Source organism: Camarhynchus parvulus, chromosome 24, assembly GCF_901933205.1.
Source record: "Camarhynchus parvulus chromosome 24, STF_HiC, whole genome shotgun sequence".
Classification (NCBI taxonomy): Eukaryota; Metazoa; Chordata; class Aves; order Passeriformes; family Thraupidae; genus Camarhynchus; species Camarhynchus parvulus.
Genome location: NC_044594.1, coordinates 2,591,193 through 2,610,489, shown reverse-complemented (window position 1 = coordinate 2,610,489; position 19,297 = coordinate 2,591,193). Strand labels below are relative to the sequence as shown.

The window sequence follows — 19,297 nt, the reverse complement described above, 5'->3', positions numbered from 1 at the left end:
ACTGCATTCCATTGACAAGAGGAAGAGACAACATCCCTAAAATGCAGGGAGGAGCTCAGCAAGTGTGTCAGCTCACCATAAACTAATTTCATTTACAAACTAGAGACAGAACATTCCCAAAATGCAGGGAGGAGCTTCAGCAACATTGTCAACTCACCATAAACTAATTTAATTTACAAAAGGAAAGTGAGAACATTTCCAAAATGCAAAGAAGAGCTTCAGCAAGTGTGTCAGCTCACCATAAACTAATTTCATTTACAAACTAGAGACAGAACATTCCCAAAATGCAGGGAGGAGCTATGCCCACTCACCATAAACTCCATTTCATTGATAAAAAGAAGGAGAAAACATTCCTAAAATACAGGGAAGAGCTCAGCAACAGTGTCAATTCACCATAAACTAATTTCATTTACAAGAAGAAGAGACAACATGCTCAAAATGCATGGTGGAATTTCAACAACATTGTCAGCTCACCATAAACTAATTTCATTCGCAAAAGGAAAGTGAGAATATTCCCAAAATGCAAAGAAGAGCTTCAGCAAGTGTGTCAGCTCACCATAAACTAATTTCATTGACAAGAGGAAGGAGAGAATATTCCCAAAATGCAAGGAGGAGCTGAATGTGTAAACTCAACATAAATTGCATTTCATTTACAAAAGGAGGGAGACAACATTCCCAAAACGCAAGGAGGAACTTCAGCAAGTGTCTCAGCTCACCATAAACCAATTTCATTGACAAGAGAAAGAGACAACATGCCCAAAATTCATGGAGGAACTTCAGCAAGTGTCTCAGCTCACCACAAACTGCATTTCATGTGCAAACTGAAGAACATTCCCAAAATTCAGGGAGGAACTCAGCGTCTCCACTCACCATAAACTCAATTTCATTGACAAAAGGAAGGAGAACATTCCCAAAACACAAGGAGGAGCTGGATGTGTAAACTCACCATAAATTGCATTTCATTTACAAAAGGAGGGAGACGACATTCCCAAAATGCAAGGAGGAGCTTCAGCAAGTGTCTCCGCTCACCACAAACTGCACTTCATGTACAAACTGGGGACAGAACATCCCCAAAGTGCAAGGAGGAGCTCAGCGTCTCCACTCACCATAAACTCAATTTAATTTACAAAAGGAAGGAGAGAACATTCCCAAAACACAATGAGGAGCTGAGCAAGGGTGTCAGCTCACCACAAACTGCATTTCATGTACAAACTGGGGACAGGACATTCCCAAAATTCAGGGAGGAGCTCGGTGTCCCCAGTGACCATGCAGGAGAACCTTTCACTCAGTGTCAGCCCCACCTGCACGTGGACACCCCACCAGGCAGGGAGGATTCCAAGAATCCCTCCAGATCATCACTGAAAAAATATTTTAATTTTATATTGAGTCATTTCCCCGCTATTTTTTAAGCTGTAAAATCTCAGAGTTCTCCACGTCTTTTTCTCTGTGATATCCTCATCAGAGGAAGTACAATTGTAAGGGCTGGTGGTGAGACAGTGAATATGAATTAAAAAATACCAAAGTCTTCTTCTAATGGTCAAGTTCTGCTAATAAACCAAGTTTTGTCTTCTTCGAATGGTTAAGTTCTGCCAACACAACAATTTTAGAGGTACAAACCAAATGTTTCTGTGAACTTGGTGATAACTGCCACAACTTCCAGCATCTGACTGCTAAACTCTGCCAAAGCCTTTGCAGATTTGTTAATATTAATTAATATTTCACAGTAAATTGTACATCTAGTTTTGCTCTTTTTTTGTGTGAACATAGGCATAGGTATAAGTATAAAAATATTGATGTGTTGTCAACCTTACTACAGTCAAATATTCTTATTTTAAGAAAGTAATTTAAGATTTGACTCTTGCAAACTCCTGATAACAAATACAGTAAATTGTACATCTAGTTTTGCTCTTTTTGTGAACATAGGTGTAAGTATAAAAATATTGATGTGTTGTCAACCTTACTACAGTCAAATATTCTCATTTTAAGGAGGTCATTTCAGATCTGACTCTTGCAAACTCCTAATAACAAATACAGTTTGTTTCTGTAAACATAGGTGTAGGTATAAAAATACTTATGTATTGCCAACCTTACAACAGTCAAATATTCTTCTTTTAAGATTTGACTCTTGCAGAACTCCTAATAACAAATACAGTAAATTCTGTGTCTAGTTTTGCTCCTGTCTGCGGGAACATAGGTGTAAGTATAGAAATATTGATGTATTGCCAACCTTACTGCAGTCAAATATTCTCATTTTAAGGAAGTCATTTCAGATCTGACTCTTGCAAAACTCCCAATAACAAATAAGAACGACAAAACTCCCAATAACAAATAAGAACGACAAACCCAAAGGCAGGGGAGCACTCACCAATCCTCAGGGAATGGGGGCTGGCCCAGATCCTCATCAGCCACAGCAGAAGGAGCACCAGAGGCGCCAAGACACGGAGCATCTTCCATAAATCCTCATGGAGCCCTGCGGTGGTCTGGGCATGACATAACTCTGCGGGGAGACACAAAAACAAACCCGTGAGCCCCTCTGCTCCCCCCCAGCAGCACCGCTCAGCTCGCCCAGCACGGGAGACAACAGCTCTATTTACCCGAGGAGGAGGGAGCTATTTACAGACCATGAATTATTCAGGGTTTGGAATCCAACTGGGCAGAGAGCTCCTTGCAAAAAAAAAAAAAAAAAAAAAAAATTAAAAAAAAAAAAAAAAAGAAAAAGGAACACGTGGAAAAGTCCAAATATTTCATCTTGGCATTTTTAGCATTTCAACAAAAACAAGTGGAAATCAATATTGAGTCACATCTCTGACTTCTATTCTCACCCACCCCCCCCTTTCTCTTTCCACTCAGAGAAGCCAGCAACTCATTAAACTCATTATATAATAGTGACTTCTGATTTTAGGATGGGACAAAGCATTTTCACAGCAAAACGTGATTTGAGGGAAGGCTTGGGGAGGCAGAAATCACTTGGGCCTCACCAAACTAGAAACCAATTCCTTGCCTCAGTTCCAGTCACCTCCTTCCCTCCCTTTCAGGAACAAGAGGGTTCAGCACAAGACCAAGAGCATCTTTATTTTTTGTCCTCTTATTTTTGTCTCACCACCCAGCCACACAGAGATTCAAGTTTCTAAGTCAGAACAGCACCAAAATGAAGGGCAGGAGGTGGAAAATCCACAAACTCATCATCAGCACAGATACTGGCACTGGCTGTCCTACAGCAGGTTCCTGCTAATCAAATTTGTAACAAATGCCATTTTAAACAGCTTCATAAAGGGCAGATTTTACTTCATAGAAAAAAAAAATAAAAACCCAAAAAACTGTTGTCTCTGGAGTTGATAAAATTATCTCCACAGGCAGCAATGTCCTTAAATGCTGACTTTGAGTGTTTCATCTGTTACCTTATCTCTCCCTTCTCTCTTCTGCTGGCAAACATTCTCACCCTCTTCCATTTGTCTCCTTCTTGGGCCAAATACCAAGTCCTGACACAGGCAAAGTCTTTAATCTGCCTTTGAAGCTACCAGGAGTTTTGTCTGAGCAAGACGCTGCCTTTTGCTCGCAATTTTCCAATTAATCTATTTTTAGATTACATTTAAGACTTCCTCCAGCTTATCTCAGCACTCTCCACAGGGACCATCCCCTTTCACAGAGGGGAAATGCAGAGACAGAGCCACAGAAATAAAAATCCAGGGACATCTCCAGGGGTTTGATCCTTTCCTGGATCATGCTTCCACACCATCCCAGTTCCAGAAAATTGAGGGATCTCATGCTCAGCTGTCAGTCAGGCATGGGAAGAACATCCCAATTTCAGCGCTCTCAACCCATTTTTAAAAGCTAGGAACATCCCCCCAAAAAAAACCACCTGGAAAATGAACCACCTCTGTGAAGGGCAAATAGCAATTTTCTCCATTTTTTCCCCCCCTCTTTTCAGTGGGAGTTGCAGAGTAATTCCTGGGGAAGAGAAGCCCTAAAAGGTTAAACACATGGGAAATTGGTTACCTAGAAGTGCTGGCAGCGGCAGAGACAGATTGCAGAGCAATGTATCATTGGAGCACTTTGAAGCAGCTATTTCCAAACTTCCCAAGATATTGACAAAACAGCAGCATCGTGTCAGATGCACTCCCAGCCTGGAACGTGGAGCTGAACACAGCCAGACATCCCTTCCCCATGGAGACAGCAGGACAGCCTGAGGTTTGCCACCCAAAGAGCTCCCTCGTGCTCAGCTCTGCCTCTAAAGCTGCTCCCCAACACTCACAATCCTCTTTTCCTCATTTTTTAGGTCATTTTAGGTCCTACTTCTTATATTGCCACCCTCAGTGTGCTTTCCTTGTGCAGTGGTTTTGGTTTGCCAGTTTGAGATTTTTGAGAAAACCAAATCTGAGATTTTTGAGAAAACCAAATTTGAGATTTTGAGAAAAGCAAAACACCAACGCCTGGTGACGAACAGCCCCAGCTCGACTAAAACATCTAGCAGGGAATGTCAGACCAGGAGCAGGGCAGGGAAAAGGGGGTAAAACCCCTCAATTTCCAGCCATACAGGAGGGAAATGCCTGCCTGAAATCCGAGGAGGTTGCTGGAGTTCGCATCGTCATCATCCTCATCATCACTTCAAGGAAGGACATGGAGACGTGGGAGAGTGACCAGGGAAAGAAAAGGAGCTGGGGAAGGGTTTGGAACCTCAGGAGGGGCTGAGGGAGCTGGGAAGGGGCTCAGGGGGGACCTTGTGGCTCTGCACAGCTCCTGACAGGAGGGGGGCATTTGGGATCTTATCCCAAGGACAGGAGGAGAGGGAGCAGCCTCGGGCTGGACCAGGGTGGACATCAGCAGGAATTTCCCCATGGAAAGGGTTGTTAAATACTGGAAGGAGCTGCCCAGGGAGGTTTGGAGTGCCCATCCCATCCCTGGAGGTGTCCAAGGAACCACTGGAGGCGGCACTCAGAGCTCTGGGCTGGGGCACAACTTGGACTCCATGGTCTGGGAGGGCTTTTCCAACCTCAGTAACCCTGTGAACCACTTGAAAAAAAAGGGGTTCTCATTTCAGACTTGGCAAAGACAAAATAAAAAGGAGCAGCCACTCTTGTGGGGAAAGGGAAAAGATCCTGTGACTCCCTGCTCCAAGGGACAGACCCCAAGGCTGCTCCTCCTGTTTGCAGCCTGCTGGAGAGGCTGAGGAGGAGATTCCCAGGCAGGCAGCAGCTGCCTGAGCATCAGCAGCTCGCAGTTGTCAGCCAGGCTGGGCAGTAAATCCAGGCTGCCTGCTGAGCTCTGCTCTGGGAGCGCGGGCTGTGATTACCTGGGACATGGAGCACAGGGGGAGGCTGCTCCGCCTCACCCCTCAGGAGGGCTTGGGTTTGGAGCAGGGGCCCAGGGAACAGCTGGCAGCAATAGGAATGCACCTCAGGGGCTGCCAAACAGCAGAAAACACAGGATCCTACAAGCTGTGCCCAGCTGGCTGCTGGAGGTGATGGCAAAATACCTGGGAGGGGAACACAGGGATGCATCCCCACCTGCAGAAATGCTGGGATCCCAGATTTAGCATCAGGAGGGAAGGAGAGAGAGGATTTTCCCCCTAGCCCAGCACCAAAGTTACTCTCTAATGAACAAAGAGGTGTTTCAGTCCTCACAGCCCCCATCTGCTGCCCCCTCCCTAAATTCAGGTGTTAAAGGGTGGTGAGCACGGTCCAAGCGCCCTCACTGTACATTGATTTTGCCTTGCTGAGCTTGTCATCCTGCCAAGCTGCCTTCCAGCTGCAGAGAGCATCTGTCTGTCCCTCATTTCCCCAGGAGATGCTGTGGAACAGGAGTTCCACCCAGGTGCACCAGTGAATTGTGGCCACAGCTGGGGCATCCACGCCTGTGCAGCACCAAATCCCACTCGGAGAGGAGAGGAGCACAACTTCCCTTCATTAAAACCTCACAAAGCCAAGAAAACCCCGAAGAGACAAATCTCTTTAGCAGCTTGCCTCACTAATTCTCCTGCATGCTAAGATGACTTATCCCAGACTCATCCTCAGCTGGCTGAAAATAAATCCAACCAACTTCCCCTGCTGAAGTTTCCAGCGAGAACATGTCAGGAGCTGTGCATTCACAGCTTGAGTGGCTCCTCTCTGCTGCTCTGACAGCAGGCTGGGTTGATGGACAGCTCTCTGTGGAGCATTCCCAATCTTCTCCCCCCCCCCAAAAAAAAATAAGAGTGGGATGGATGGGAAAGAGTTCCCTGGGTCCTGCAGGGTGGGAGGTGCTGAGAAGCTGCTGCTGGATCACGAGCTGACCCCTGCGTGCAGCACAAATACAGAATTCTTTTCCTGCTAAGCCTTTTTTTTTTATTTTATTTTTTCATCTTTCAGCTCTGGAAAAGTCAAGAGAATAAAATAAATCAGGGCTATACTGGGGAGTTTTGTGTTCTCTCTGGAGATAAAAGTCTCTAAATACCAAGCAGAATTATGGACGATTTGCCTCCGAGAGGGAGCAAGTTGCTTCTGAAACTACTGATACATTTTTAATGACTGTGTGAGCTGGTGCTCTTCTTCACTGCTATCACCACAGCCTCCTGCTATTTGGAGATTTCTGCAGAAAAAATTCTTAGACAGTAGAGCAGAAAGCCAAAAGGCAGAACAAAATGTTAAACCACTAAAAGAAAACTCCCCCCATAAAAACCCCTCTGCTGGAGCTGCCACAGAGATAAAGAAGACATCCCTGAAAAGCAGCCACCTCTCTGCACGTTCCCTCTGCACAGCCTGACAAGGACACTCGAGGAATCTGCTGTTATTCCATGGAATTATGGAGTGGTTTGGGTTGGAAGGGATCTCACAGACCATCTGCCATGGGCTGGGACATCCCCCACCATCCCAGGGTTCTCCAAGGCCTGTCCAACCTGGCTTTGGGCACTTCCAGGGATGGGGCATCAACTCCCCTGGGCAGAGATTTCTGCTCCCACCTCCAAAAATTCCACCACCCTGCAGAACCTGTGTGGCATTCACATCCTCTGAACAGAGGGAGACATCATTCTCCCTGCCAGGATTTCTCCTGGGGAAGGCAGCGAGAAAGCTCAGAGAAAGAAGAGAAAACAATCCTGATCTCTGCTTGCTGCTGCTGGTGTTTGGCACACGCGGAATGTGTTATGGAGATTGTTCACCAAAAAGGGATTTGGTAATTGGAGATCGGTAATAGTTGTTTTAATTGATTGATTGACCAATTAGGTCAAAGCTGTGTCATGACTGTCTAGGAAGGGTCACAAGTTTATTTTTAGTATTTTTTAAGTATAATATTAGTGTAATATAGTATAGCTCAATAAAGCAATTGTTCAACCTTCTAAAATCACGTTATCCCCCAACTAAAAAACATCTTTTACAATAAACCTGTTCGGGCCACATCTGTCCCCAGCAGGAGCATCTCCAGCTGCCCTGGAGAGCAGTGCCAGGCCCAGGCTTCCCAAAAACCCCAACGTGTTTCTTTTATCCCCGTGCAACCCCACACTGCAAACCCCCCTGCACGCCTTCTCCTGCAAGCTGAGAAACCACAAACACCCTGGAAAAACCTGGCAGCAAATTCCACCTTCTCCAGGCAGATTTTTTTTTTCTGGTTGGTTTTTTTTTTTTTCCAGCCAAGCAGGAGTTTGGAGGGGGCTTTGGTGTTGATGGATCTCTCCCTGCCTCACCAGAAGTTTGATGAATGGTGAGAAAACGCAGCTCGAGCAAAGCTGGAGTAATCCTCACAGCTGAGACAACAAATTTAACAGCTGCAGAGCAGCAAGGAATTGGGGAGAAAAGCTGTCAGGGAATACCAACAAACAACTTAACGGGGCTTTTTCATTCCTTGGACAGGCAAAGAGAACTCTTGCCTTGTGTCAAGCTCCTTGTGCAGACAGGCTGGGGTTTAAATGGAACAGGCAAGAAGGGAAAAACCTGAAAAACCTGAAAAACATCTCAACAAGTGGCTGTTCTGAGCTCCAAAAAGAGTCTCAGAGGGAGGGGAGAGCTGCACTGACAGCCTGCCCCGGGGCCACAAAGATGTAAGTTCAATTAAACTGAAAAACTGCTCCATTTAAAGCCACCACCAATATGTTTCGCTCGGCAAAAACTGCATAATTAGCACAGGTAAATCATTACCACGAGGTATTGTCACAGTCAGAAAAACCTCTGTGAGGCTGAGGGAAGGATGACATCTATCAAGAGAATGAATGGCTGGAATTACAATGCTACATTTGAAAGGAAAAAAAAATTCAAATCAATGTTTGGATGGGGTGTAAACCCTTCACACTGCAGGGAGATGGTGAATTCCCTATTTTTGGGGGCTGGAAGAATCAGCCCTCGGGGCAAGGCTCCTCTCACAGCCTCTGGAAGCAGCCAGTGCTTAAAAAGGATACTTAACAACAAGAAGCAGAGCTCGGTTCCAGTCTGGCAATTTCTATGTTCCTATAAAAACCACGTCTCGTTTTTTAGATTCCATCAGCATTAAAGAGCCTGCTTTGCTCACAGCCACCCCTCTCTTTGTCCTCACACCAGTGCCAGGGATGGATTCACCAGGCTGAGAGGCAGAGCTGTGGTATCTCCCTTCCCCAGGTGTCAGGGGATGAAAGGAACCTGGGGCTCCCCATCACATCTCACCCCTCCAGGTGACACCAGGGCAGGTGACAGCCCAGGGAAGGTGATATTGGTGATAAACACCTGCTCAGCCGATACACTAAATTGATTTTTTTTTAAATTTTCATTCCCCTAGCTGTGTTCTTTCATCTCTCTCTTCTCCTTTTTTTTTTTCCCCCTCCACCCTTCGTGACTTCCAGAAAAAGAAGCAAGAAAACTTCAAGGGGAAAAGAATTCTGGAGGCAGTGAAGCAGAAGGACGAATGCATCGCTGACATTTCTGGTTGCTGTGGATTATTTTCTTTAACTTTCTCTCTCCCCAGCCTTGAGTCCTCTCATCTCACCCTTCTCAATCCTCCCCAGAATTAGCAAAGCCTGATCAAATTTCCCATCACAGCTTAGAGATAAAAGCAGCGTGTGCCCATCCTAATTCCTCACACAGGCTGGGCTATCTCAGAGCGAGATTTCCCCCAGCATTATCAACCCCAGACCTGTGAACACAAGGAGACTTCACTCACAGGACATCTTTATTCAATTTTCCTCTCCTCCGCAGCTTTATCACACAGCCCATCAGCCCTCCCAGGCTGGGTCAATACTTGAAGAGCTCTGCTGGCACAGAGGAGTGAATTATGAGTGTGAAACCCCCTCAGCCAAGCTCACAAAAGTCCCATTACAGCATTTAAAACTCATTTGCTGGGGCATCTCACTTGATTCTGGAAGTGGGCTTGAGCTGGGGGGTTTAGGCAGAGCAGAGATCCAGCAGCTGGGCCCTTCCTGCCCTCCTCCAAAGCCTTCCACAAAGAAAATCCTGTGCTGTGCCTGCTGAGAAAACACCCAGCATGATGGATGCACAGAGCGCTGGGAGTAAAACACCCCAATGTCTGACATTGTGAAAAATAATACGATGATATTACGATAATATTGGCTTTTGCATTTATGTTTTGGCTTTTGCATTTATGTTTTAGCTTATGCATGTTGTTGGTGATTATAAGTGTTGTGAATTCCGTTTTTCACCAAATTGCGGGGTTGTTTGGGGTGACCCACCCTGGGAGAGCTGCCTGAGCCCCCATTTGTACAAAATCTGTGCCACCAACAGCACAGGAGGGGTGAGGCTCTCCATCCTCCAGCCTGGGCTGTGCTTTCATGCCTGAAATGATCCTCTCCTCCTCAGATCCAACTTCTCCCATCCCAACTCCTCCCTGTTTTTCTCCAAGTCTCTCTGCTGTGCTGGATGAGCTCCCCCAGCCTCAGAGGATGCTGCTGCCCCATCCCTGTGCCAGCAGCTCCTGCTCCTGGCAGCAGCACAGCCCCAGTTGTGCCTGAGCCTCAGCCCCCTCGCAGGGAAGGTGCTGAGCAATGATCTGTACCTTGCACAGAGCATCAAACACCCCAGCACATCCCTGCCCACACCATCTGTCAAAACCTCCCTGGCTGTGACCATCCACCGACTGAAAAAATCCACCAGGAAAAGAGAAAAACTGAGCCCGTGTGGGATTCCCTCCCTCCCTCCTTCCTCTGGTGCCCACGATTTATTTTTATTAACAAACAATAGCAGTTAAAAGCACCGTGGTCTCCCACAGCGAGGACTGTGTGAGACACTCTTAATTGGCTTGGAGCTGTTATCTGAGAGGAAAAATCACCAAAATCACCACCAGGCTGGGGGAAGAGGAGAGGCTGCAGGTGGGAGGAGGGAGGGAAGGGTTTCTCCCAGCTGGGAAGGACAGGGAGCTTCATTTAACAGGGCCAGAGGTGGCCACAGCAGCTCTGGTCCCACAGCCAGAACCTCCATCCTTGGCCAGAACCTCCATCCTTGGCCAGCACCTCAATCCTTGGCCAGCACCTCAATTCTTGACCAGCATCTCGGCTCCTGGCCAGCATCTTGATCCTTGGTCAGCAGCTCAGTCCTTGACCAGCGCCCCAGTCCTTGACCAGCCCCCCAATCCTTGACCAGACCAAATCCTTGACCAGAACCTCAACTCTTGACCAGCACCCCAATCCTTGACCAGCACCTCAATCTTTGACAACCACCTTGATCCTTGACCAAAACACCAAACCTTGACCAGCACCTCCATCGTTGACCAGACCAAATCATTGACCAGCACCTGAACCCTTGACCAGCACCCCAATCCTTGGCCAGCACCTCAATCCTTGGCCAGCACCTCTGTCCTTGGCCAGAACCTCAGTCTTTGACCAGACCAAATCCTTGACCAACACCTCCATCCTTGACCAGAACCTCCATCCTTGACCAACACCTCAATCATTGGCCAGCACCTCAACCCTTGGCCAGCATCCCAATCCTCAGCCAGAACCTCAGTCTTTGACCAGACCAAATCCTTGACCAGACCAAATCCTTGACCAGCACCCTAGTCCTTGACCAGCACCTCAATCCTTGACCAGCACCCCAATCCTTGACCAGCACCCCAATCCTCGACCAGACCGAATCCTTGACCAGCACCTGAACCCTTGACCAGCTTCCCAATCCTTCACCAGCACCTCCATCCTTCACCAGCTCCCCAATCCTTGACCAGCACCTCCATCCTTTACCATCCTTAGCACAAAACACAAAGCTGAGCGCTGTTTACCTTGGATAAAGATTCTGGGCAGGTCAAAAATCATCTCTAAAAAATGAAGAAAACATTTCGTTTGCCTCCCCACCTCGGCAGGCACAAACCCCTCTGTGTACAGCTGGTTTTTCTGATTTAAAGTGGCTCTCCTGACACATTTTATGCCACATTAAATCAGCAGAAGACTCCTGCCCACTCTGCAGGCCTTCACCTCCATTAAAGCACCTCTGGTGAGGCACAGAGCAGAGTTTGCACTGCAGACAGCAGTACAGGAGGGGATTTTTGGACAGGGAAATGCAAACTGATCTCTCCAGCTGAGGTGGCCTGGGGACACACTGAGGTGAGCAGAATCTGAGCTGTTCAACAAGTCTGCTTGCAAAGAAACCTGAATAAATGAGCACAGCCAGAGCCTTGGATTCATCAAAAGCTTAACCAGGAAAAAGGCTTTAAAACAGCAAAGGTCTTACACTGAGAAATGGATAAAAATTGAGTTTGGGAGTCTGGGTTTTGTTCCAATAGGGAATAAACCACTGTGGCTTTTTCCAGTGGATGTTCCAGGGTGCACCTGGATCCCTGGAAGTGTCCAAGGGGCTTGGAGCAACCTGGGTTAGTATAAAGTGTCCACAGCTTTAGAAATTTTAGGAAAACATCTTTCCCTGGGCAGTGCAAGATCCAAGCACCCACTGGCATCACAGCTTTAATTCTTCCAACCTTCTTGCCTGTCTCTTACAAAACCATATTGGGAGTGGATGAAGAACCCACTCAGGACCCCACTTCTATTACATTTCAAGGGCAGCATTCAGAAGGAACTGCTTCAAAACCCCCTTTTTGAGGTTTCCTTGCACTCACCTTTGAGCACAGAAACAGAGCTGATCAAAAACCCATTTTCCCCTCCTCAAAAGCCAGGACTTCTCCAGTTGTGCCACACTTTGGTTTTGCTAAGTGGAGACACTTTTGGGAACCTGCTCTCAGCCATTTGGCTCACAGTGATCCAACCTTCACCACACAAAACACCAAATTTCCCTTTTGAAGGAAACCTTCAGGTTTTGAAGGAATTCACCCCACCTCTCCAAAGGCTGCTTTTTCCACAAAAAGAAAAAAAAAAAGGCTTTGATGGAAAATTTTCAGCTCTCTCAGAAGAAAAGAAACCCAAGGAGCACGGAGCCCTATTTGCTGTTAGTGAAGAATTGCTGCTGCACCAACGAGGCTCTTTACACATGAAGGAAGTTCTAAAATATGAATCGGATCTGTGAACATCTCAGGAGTCAGGAGAGAGAGAAAGCTCTTAAATGCATCAACCTGATCTCTGGGCTACAGAAAGAAGATTAATCTATTTATTTAACTTAGAGGCCCTGGCAGATTCAAGAGGGAGAAGAAAGGAAAACAAAGCAGCCTCTACCAAATCAACCTTCAAGAAGTGGTTTATGGCCAAAAATCCAGGTTTGCTTCTTTTTATTGCTGCCAAAACTGTAAGTGAAACAAATAGATTAATCTCCCATCTCTCACCCCCAGAACATTTTGATGCATCCAAGCTCTAAAAGGCTGGGGTTTTGAGGAGAGAAAGAGGCAGCTTGTGAATGGCTGAAGATGGAATTTGTGTGTTTTAATGGAGTGAGGATTGCTGAGGGTGCATTTGGATGACAGGGAGCATATGCACAGGGAAGGAGGTGGCAACCAGGACAGATGCCAAGCTGAGAATAGGCACAGGAAAGCACAGGGGTGATAGGCTTGGGGGCAAGGGAGCAAGGAAACCTTGCAAAATTAATGGGACACATGGAAAATACAGGAGCTGGGAGATGCTGGTGCAATGGCACAGCTGCACACAACCAGCAGATGCAAAAGAATAAAACAGCAATAAATAGTCTTGCACAGGAAGGCAGAATCAAAGTCCAAACTTGTATGTGAAGTTGCAATTAAAGGCATTATTTTGCATGAGAGAAGCTTTTAAGCCTGCTTGTAGCAAAAGTGACAAGAAGGGGGAAAAAAAACCAACAAGATTTCAGGCCAGAAAACCATGGGTTTGATTAATTAACAGCAAAAAGCAGCAATTAGGGATGCAGTGCTCCTGTGTTGCTGAGATGAAACACCCAAAACCCAGAGGGATGGAGGAGAAGGGGCAGCCCTGGCACTTTTCCTCTGCTTGTTGTAACCACACATCAAATCCCATATAAAAAAGGGGAATTCTGGCTCTAGGGGGGAATAGCAGCCAGACAAGTGGAGTACTCAGAGGTTTTTTGGGGTATTATTTGCTGACCTCCCTCCCCGGTGGGGATGTGAGGAAATGGGATTTGCTTTTAATCCAGCAGAGATCCCCTGGCTCGGCAGGAGGAGCATCCCCAGAGCAGGGATGGGGAAAGGACAGCACAGAGGCAGTGTTGGCTGACAAAAGGAAATTTCCTCTCCTGCCTGTCACTGCCGGGCAGGAGACCAGACAAATCCTCACACTCATCCTTGGCAGGAACCTGCTCAGCTTCTCCCCTGAGCACAGAAAACTCCCTCACAGACAGGACTTGTCTCCACAGCCTGGGCTCTGGCACCTCTCAGTTTCTCACTGCCTGTCTCATGGCCTTTCGTGGGTTTATTTAAGGCTTGGGGAACCTTTTGCATAACGGGGAGTTTGGGCTCAGAGCAGCTTGCCTGGTGATGCTTTTGGAAGCAAGCAGCACTCAAGTTTCATAAGCCTGCAGATAAACTCCTTTCTGCCTGCTTTATCCTTTGTTTCTCCAATATCTGGCCACTTCACAGACACAATTCCAGGGCAGCTCCACCTTTCCCCCGTGGTTCTGCCTGAGTTATTCACCATTTCTCCTTTTTTGCTAAGGGGAGCCTGCCCAGACAGAGCCACTCCTGCAGGAAATCCCAGCTTTTCCACACCCCAGGTGAGTGAGGATCCCCAAAAGTGCTAATGGGGATGATGCCATAAAAAACTGCCATAAAAGCCACCCTAAGCACAGCCCTGAGGAAAACCCCACAGCCACAACAATCTCCAGCATTGATTCTGCCAACCTGGCCCAGCAGGAGCTGTCCCTGCCCATGGCAGGGTGTTATTATAGGGAAGAACATTACATATAGAAATGTTATTATTATTATAAATGTTGTTATATAGAAAGAACACAAGCTCACACCGCTGCTCTCAAGGTGAAGAAAAAAGGGAAGTTTATTTTCTGACCCCAACATTTATAGATTTCTAAAAGTGACAGTGGATTGGATGGTGACAGTGCCACCTCTCCAGTGACACTGGACAAACCAACAGCCCATCAAATTTCTCTTCTTCCATAAAAGAATGCAAAACATTAAAATGGGTTATTTACAGAAAGTGTGTGAGAAAGTTCATTACAAGAATGTAAACATCAGAAAGCTTAGAAAATCTTAAAAAATCAAAGTGACAGCAGGGGGCTGGAATGAGATGAGCTCCAACCCAAACCATTTTGTGACCCTGGGATTCAAACAGAGCCAGAATTTCCTGAGCCAAGCACGGGATAAATAATAAATAGAATAAAAATAAAAATAAAAATAAAAATAATAAATCTCACAGACACTTCAGGAGGTTTTGCTCCTCTCCTCTCTCACAGTTGTGGCCTTTCTCCAGTGAGCAGAGATGACTTGGCCTCGTTAGCAGAGTGTGACACAGAGCCCCACAAAGGCCCAGACGTGGCCTCAGCATCACAAACAAATTTGTTCCCTGAGCAAAGGCAGCGTGGCCAGGTTAGCTGTAAGCAGGCTGGCCGTGCTCCTGGCTCAGCAGCATTCCCAAAACTGCTCCCAGAGCTCCCATCCTCATCAGTGATGTCCAATTTCCACACTGAGCAAGGAGCAGCCCTTCCCAGAGCTGGCTTTGCAGTTGTTCTCATCACTGGCTTGACATCAATTCCAGTTCAATGAGGGAAGGACAAAGTTATGCCCAAACTGAGAGCTCTGAAATCCTCATCCCATCACTCTCCTCCAGCTCTGGCATAAATTGTCCTGATTAACCAGGCTGAGCCCAACTTTAATGTTTATATCTTGACCTGTCGTCCCCCCAGACCCCAGCACAACATCCTAGTGCAGCTGTCACCTCAAGGCCACAGTGACAGCCAGATGAGGACTCAGGGATGTGACATCCTGAATCTGCTGTTTCCCATTCCTGCTCGTGTGTCAACAGCAGAGAAAAAGAGGATTAAACAGCTGAGCTTTCAACACCCACTTCTGTGCCCAGCCTTAATCAGTCTGGAATGGGATGCCCAGCTCCCAGCCAAATTTCGTGGGGATGCAGGCTCATAAAAAACTCCTGGATTCTCTGAGTTTCATTGAAATCACGTTCTGCTGGAGGAGAGAAAGATTTCCTCTCAGAGGGAAGGGCTGCATGTCTAGCTCAGCTCCCACCAGGCACCAATGAATCCACCAGGGAAGGACGTTATGCATGCCCTAAACGTGGGGAAATCATCAATTAGAGCTCGCTGAGCTCAGCCACGAGGCACAAACAACTCTCCAGGCTGCCCTAAACTCCCCAGCTCGTGGGAACCACTTGGGTTTTGCTCCCCCACCCGCCGGAATTCTCTTCACCTCAGCCCCTCTCCAGGCAGAGGGAGTGTTTGGAGTGGCTGTGATTCAGCACAGCTCATTTGGAAGCAGTCTGGAGCCCAGCAGGCTCCCAAACCATTCCAGGAGCCACTGGCCCAGCTGATTGCTGCTGACTGCTGTCAAATGTCAGCCTCCGAGCCTCCCCCCGCCCCTGAGAAGAAAAGCTGTTAATGCTAAAATTCACATTATTCCTTCCCAAAAGTAGTTCCCTGTACTGCTGGTGGGAGAGAACAGCGCTGAAGGAGGAGCAAGGATCTTGGTCAGAGCAGCTTTTCCTGCCCTCCATGCTCAGCCTGAATTAAATCACAAACATCAGGGGGCCATTCTCTCTCTGCCTCCCCCCCAACAAACGCTGCTGCTCCAACAACAAACCCTCAGAGAGCTCGGGGAGATGGTGACCTGCCATTAACAGAGCAAGGGCAGCCTGTTGTGGGCAAACAGAGCCTTAAATCAGCAATAAATCAGCATGATTCCTGGCGGGGGAGCAGCCCTGCCCCGAGCTCAGAGGATGCTCTGTGCCCCCACCATGGCAGCTGGGGGGAGAACACCTCAGGAAGGTCATTTCACACCTGGATTTCAGCGCTGGTCTGGGCACCATCCCTGGGAGCTCCAATTCCACCCCATGGAGCAGAGATGGGGCTGGATGCTGGTGTCTTCACATCTTCAGTGTCGCACTTTTTATAAGCCACAAGAATGTAAAATTTGGTGGGGGATTGGTTGATGATTTATGATCATGGTTTGTATTTTTGTTTGGTTTTTTTGGGGGGGGAGGTAGTTCTGGGGTTAATTCTATGTTTGTTTGGGGGTTTTAAAATAAAATGGGTTTAGGCTCAGCTGGGGGAAATATTTGGTCTAAGTTAAAAATCAGGTTCAGCAGGGAAAAAGTTGTACATAATTATTATTTCTCAACAAAAATTATTTTAAATCAACCCTGTTTGCTCTTTTTATTAGAACACTGAGATATTTTAATATCTCTCAGCTTGACATCTTCAGTGTCATGCTTTTTATAAGCCACAAGAACGTAAAATTTGGTGGGGGATTGGTTGATGATTTATGATCATGGTTTGTATTTTTGTTTGGGTTTTTTGGGGGGGGTAGTTCTGGGGTGAATTCTATGTTTGTTTGGGGGTGGTTATGGAGTGATGATGACAGTTGGTTATTGTTTTTGATACTAGGAAATATAGAGGAAGGCTAATTGAAAGTGTATTGATGACAAATGATTTGGATAACGTAGGGATATATGGTTTTATTATTTGACAAAAAAAAAGTCAAGATAAAAAAAATTGACAGCACAAAGTGAAAACGGAGAGGAGCACAGCCCAAAGTCCTGCAGCGGCACCAGGCCTGGCCAAGCACAAGGCACAGCCTCCTCTTCCTCCAGCAGCAGCTCCAGCCAGGGAACGCAGCAAAGAACAATCAGTGCAGAAAGCCTTTGACACACCAAGGGAAAAAAAACAGCCCAGAAAACAACACTCTCAGCAATAAACAGCGCTTAATTTGCTGTTGCTGAGGCGCTGGATTAACCCTGGCCCCTGAGCGGGCTCAGATTCTCCATCCTGCAGGATCTCTCTGAGCAGCACTTCCAAGGAGCTGCTCATTAGGGCTGCAAACACCCAGGGCCCCTCCAGACCCAGCTGCTCCTTTCAGTGCAGGAATTCTTCCTGAGCAGGATTCTGCCACCCATCCCTGGGCCTGGAGAGGAGAGGAGAGGAGAGGAGAGGAGAGGAGAGGAGAGGAGAGGAGAGGAGAGGAGAGGAGGGAGAGGAGAGGAGAGGAGAGGAGAGGAGAGGAGAGGAGAGGAGAGGAGAGGGAGAGGAGAGGAGAGGAGAGGAGAGGAGAGGAGAGGAGAGGAGAGGAGAGGAGAGGAGAGGAGAGGAGAGGAGAGGAGAGGAGAGGAGAGGAGAGGAGAGGAGAGGAGAGGAGAGGGAGAGGAGAGGAGAGGAGAGGAGAGGAGAGGGAGGAGAGGAGAGGAGAGGAGAGGAGAGAGGAGAGGAGAGGAGAGGAGAGGAGAGGAGAGGAGAGGAGAGGAGAGGAGAGGAGAGGAGAGGAGAGGAGAGGAGAGGAGAGAGGGATGGGTGGCAGAATCCTGCTCAGGAAGATTTCCTGCACTGAAAGGGTTGTTAAACATTGGCTGGGCTGCCCAGGGAGGTTTTGGAGATCCCTGGAGGTGCCCAAGGAACCACTCAGTGCTCTGGGCAAGGTGGGGTTTGTACACCTTGGACTTGATGGTCTTGGAGGTCTTTTCCAACCTAAATATTGGATTCTAAACATGATTCTGTCCTGTCCTGCCCCCAGTGCTTCAGGTTCCTGCCCTCCCCGTCCCAGAGAGGGGCACAGGAGGTGGAATTTCAGTGTCTGGGGAAGAGGAGGAGTTGAGAACAGGAATTTCAGTGTCTGGGGAAGAGGAGGAGTTGAGAACACTGAGCATGCAGAGCAGGACAAGGCCACATTTCTGCCTCAACCCAAGGCAGGCTGGAGGCAGGAGCAGAGCATCCAAACCCCAGGGAAGGAATGGACAGCCTCCAGATCCCTGGATTTATGTCAGCCTGGAGAGCAAACAAGGACCCATTAATTCCTGAGCTGTCCAAGCAAGAATTGGATGAGTGACAACTGCAGCACATCCCCGGGGTGCCCAGGAGAGGATCCTGGCTCTGCCTGGAGCTCCAGGAGAGCTCCCAAATCCCAAACCCGCCCTCCTCACGCTCCCAGCCAGGAGCCCTCTCCACCCCCGTGCCTTGGGAAGGGCTGATAAAGGAGCAGCCTGGCAGCCCTGGGGCCTCTCTGCTCCTCCTCCTCCCATCCCTGTCCCTCTCTTCCTGCCACTCAGGCAGGAACTGCTCTCTGGGGAGAGATGGGGGGCACAGGATTTTCAAATCCCTCCCTTGGAGCTGACAGCAGCCTTTCAGCCCAACAACAGCTCAAAACGCTGCTGAACAGAGATATTTTTATGAAAGCTCCCCCCCACCACCACCATCTTCCCAAAATCATTCTAAGCTCCTTTTCTTAGGCACTTTGAAATAATTAAAGTCTTCCATCAAATTATACTGAAGATCTCTATGAAAAGCCTTTAATTTCCATTCACTTAATGTAACTCCATCCACCAGATGAACTCTGCAGGGGGCTCTTTTTTGTTTGGAGTTTTTCTTTTATCCCATCTCTTTTTTTAGTATTATTATTCTTATTTTTTTCCTACTCCTCCTCATAAAACACCACGCTGGGAAACTTTAATTTGATTTTAGCCTGGCTGGAATTTTGGGCTGTGCCACATCCTGCACAGCTGCAGTTGGAATCTCGAGCTCTCCTTAACATTTCATCAGCTCCTGGTGGGCAGCAGCAACGTCTGAGCGTGGGGTGGGGACGTGAGAAATCCTCTGAGTGAGCAAAGAACCAGCACCAGAACCTCCCCAAGTCCATTGCTCCCTCCCACAGGAGTGCTGGGATAACAAAAACCACTCCAGGCAGCAGAGAGGGGAGGGTTTCTTATTTTATCTAAGTAGGGGAGATTGCCAGCCTGACCTTTAGCTCAGGGAATAAATAGCAGGGATTTTCCACCGGCCAGGAATGGCTCTTTCCACCCCAGTGATTTCTCCAGGTG

At 47.6% G+C, this 19,297-nt stretch overlaps 1 protein-coding gene across 2 annotated transcripts in view; it reads right to left on the bottom strand.

Annotated features, from left to right (window-relative positions):
* The window catches only part of GRIK4 (glutamate ionotropic receptor kainate type subunit 4), a 200,899-nt gene that overhangs the window by 127,790 nt on the left and 53,812 nt on the right, over nucleotides 1-19,297 (bottom strand). For both annotated transcript variants that reach the window (XM_030964960.1, XM_030964961.1), the window contains exon 2: nucleotides 2,366-2,497. In XM_030964960.1, the coding sequence (XP_030820820.1) occupies nucleotides 2,366-2,447 (82 nt within the window). In that variant the 5' untranslated portion in view covers nucleotides 2,448-2,497. The remainder of the gene's footprint in view (nucleotides 1-2,365; nucleotides 2,498-19,297) is intronic.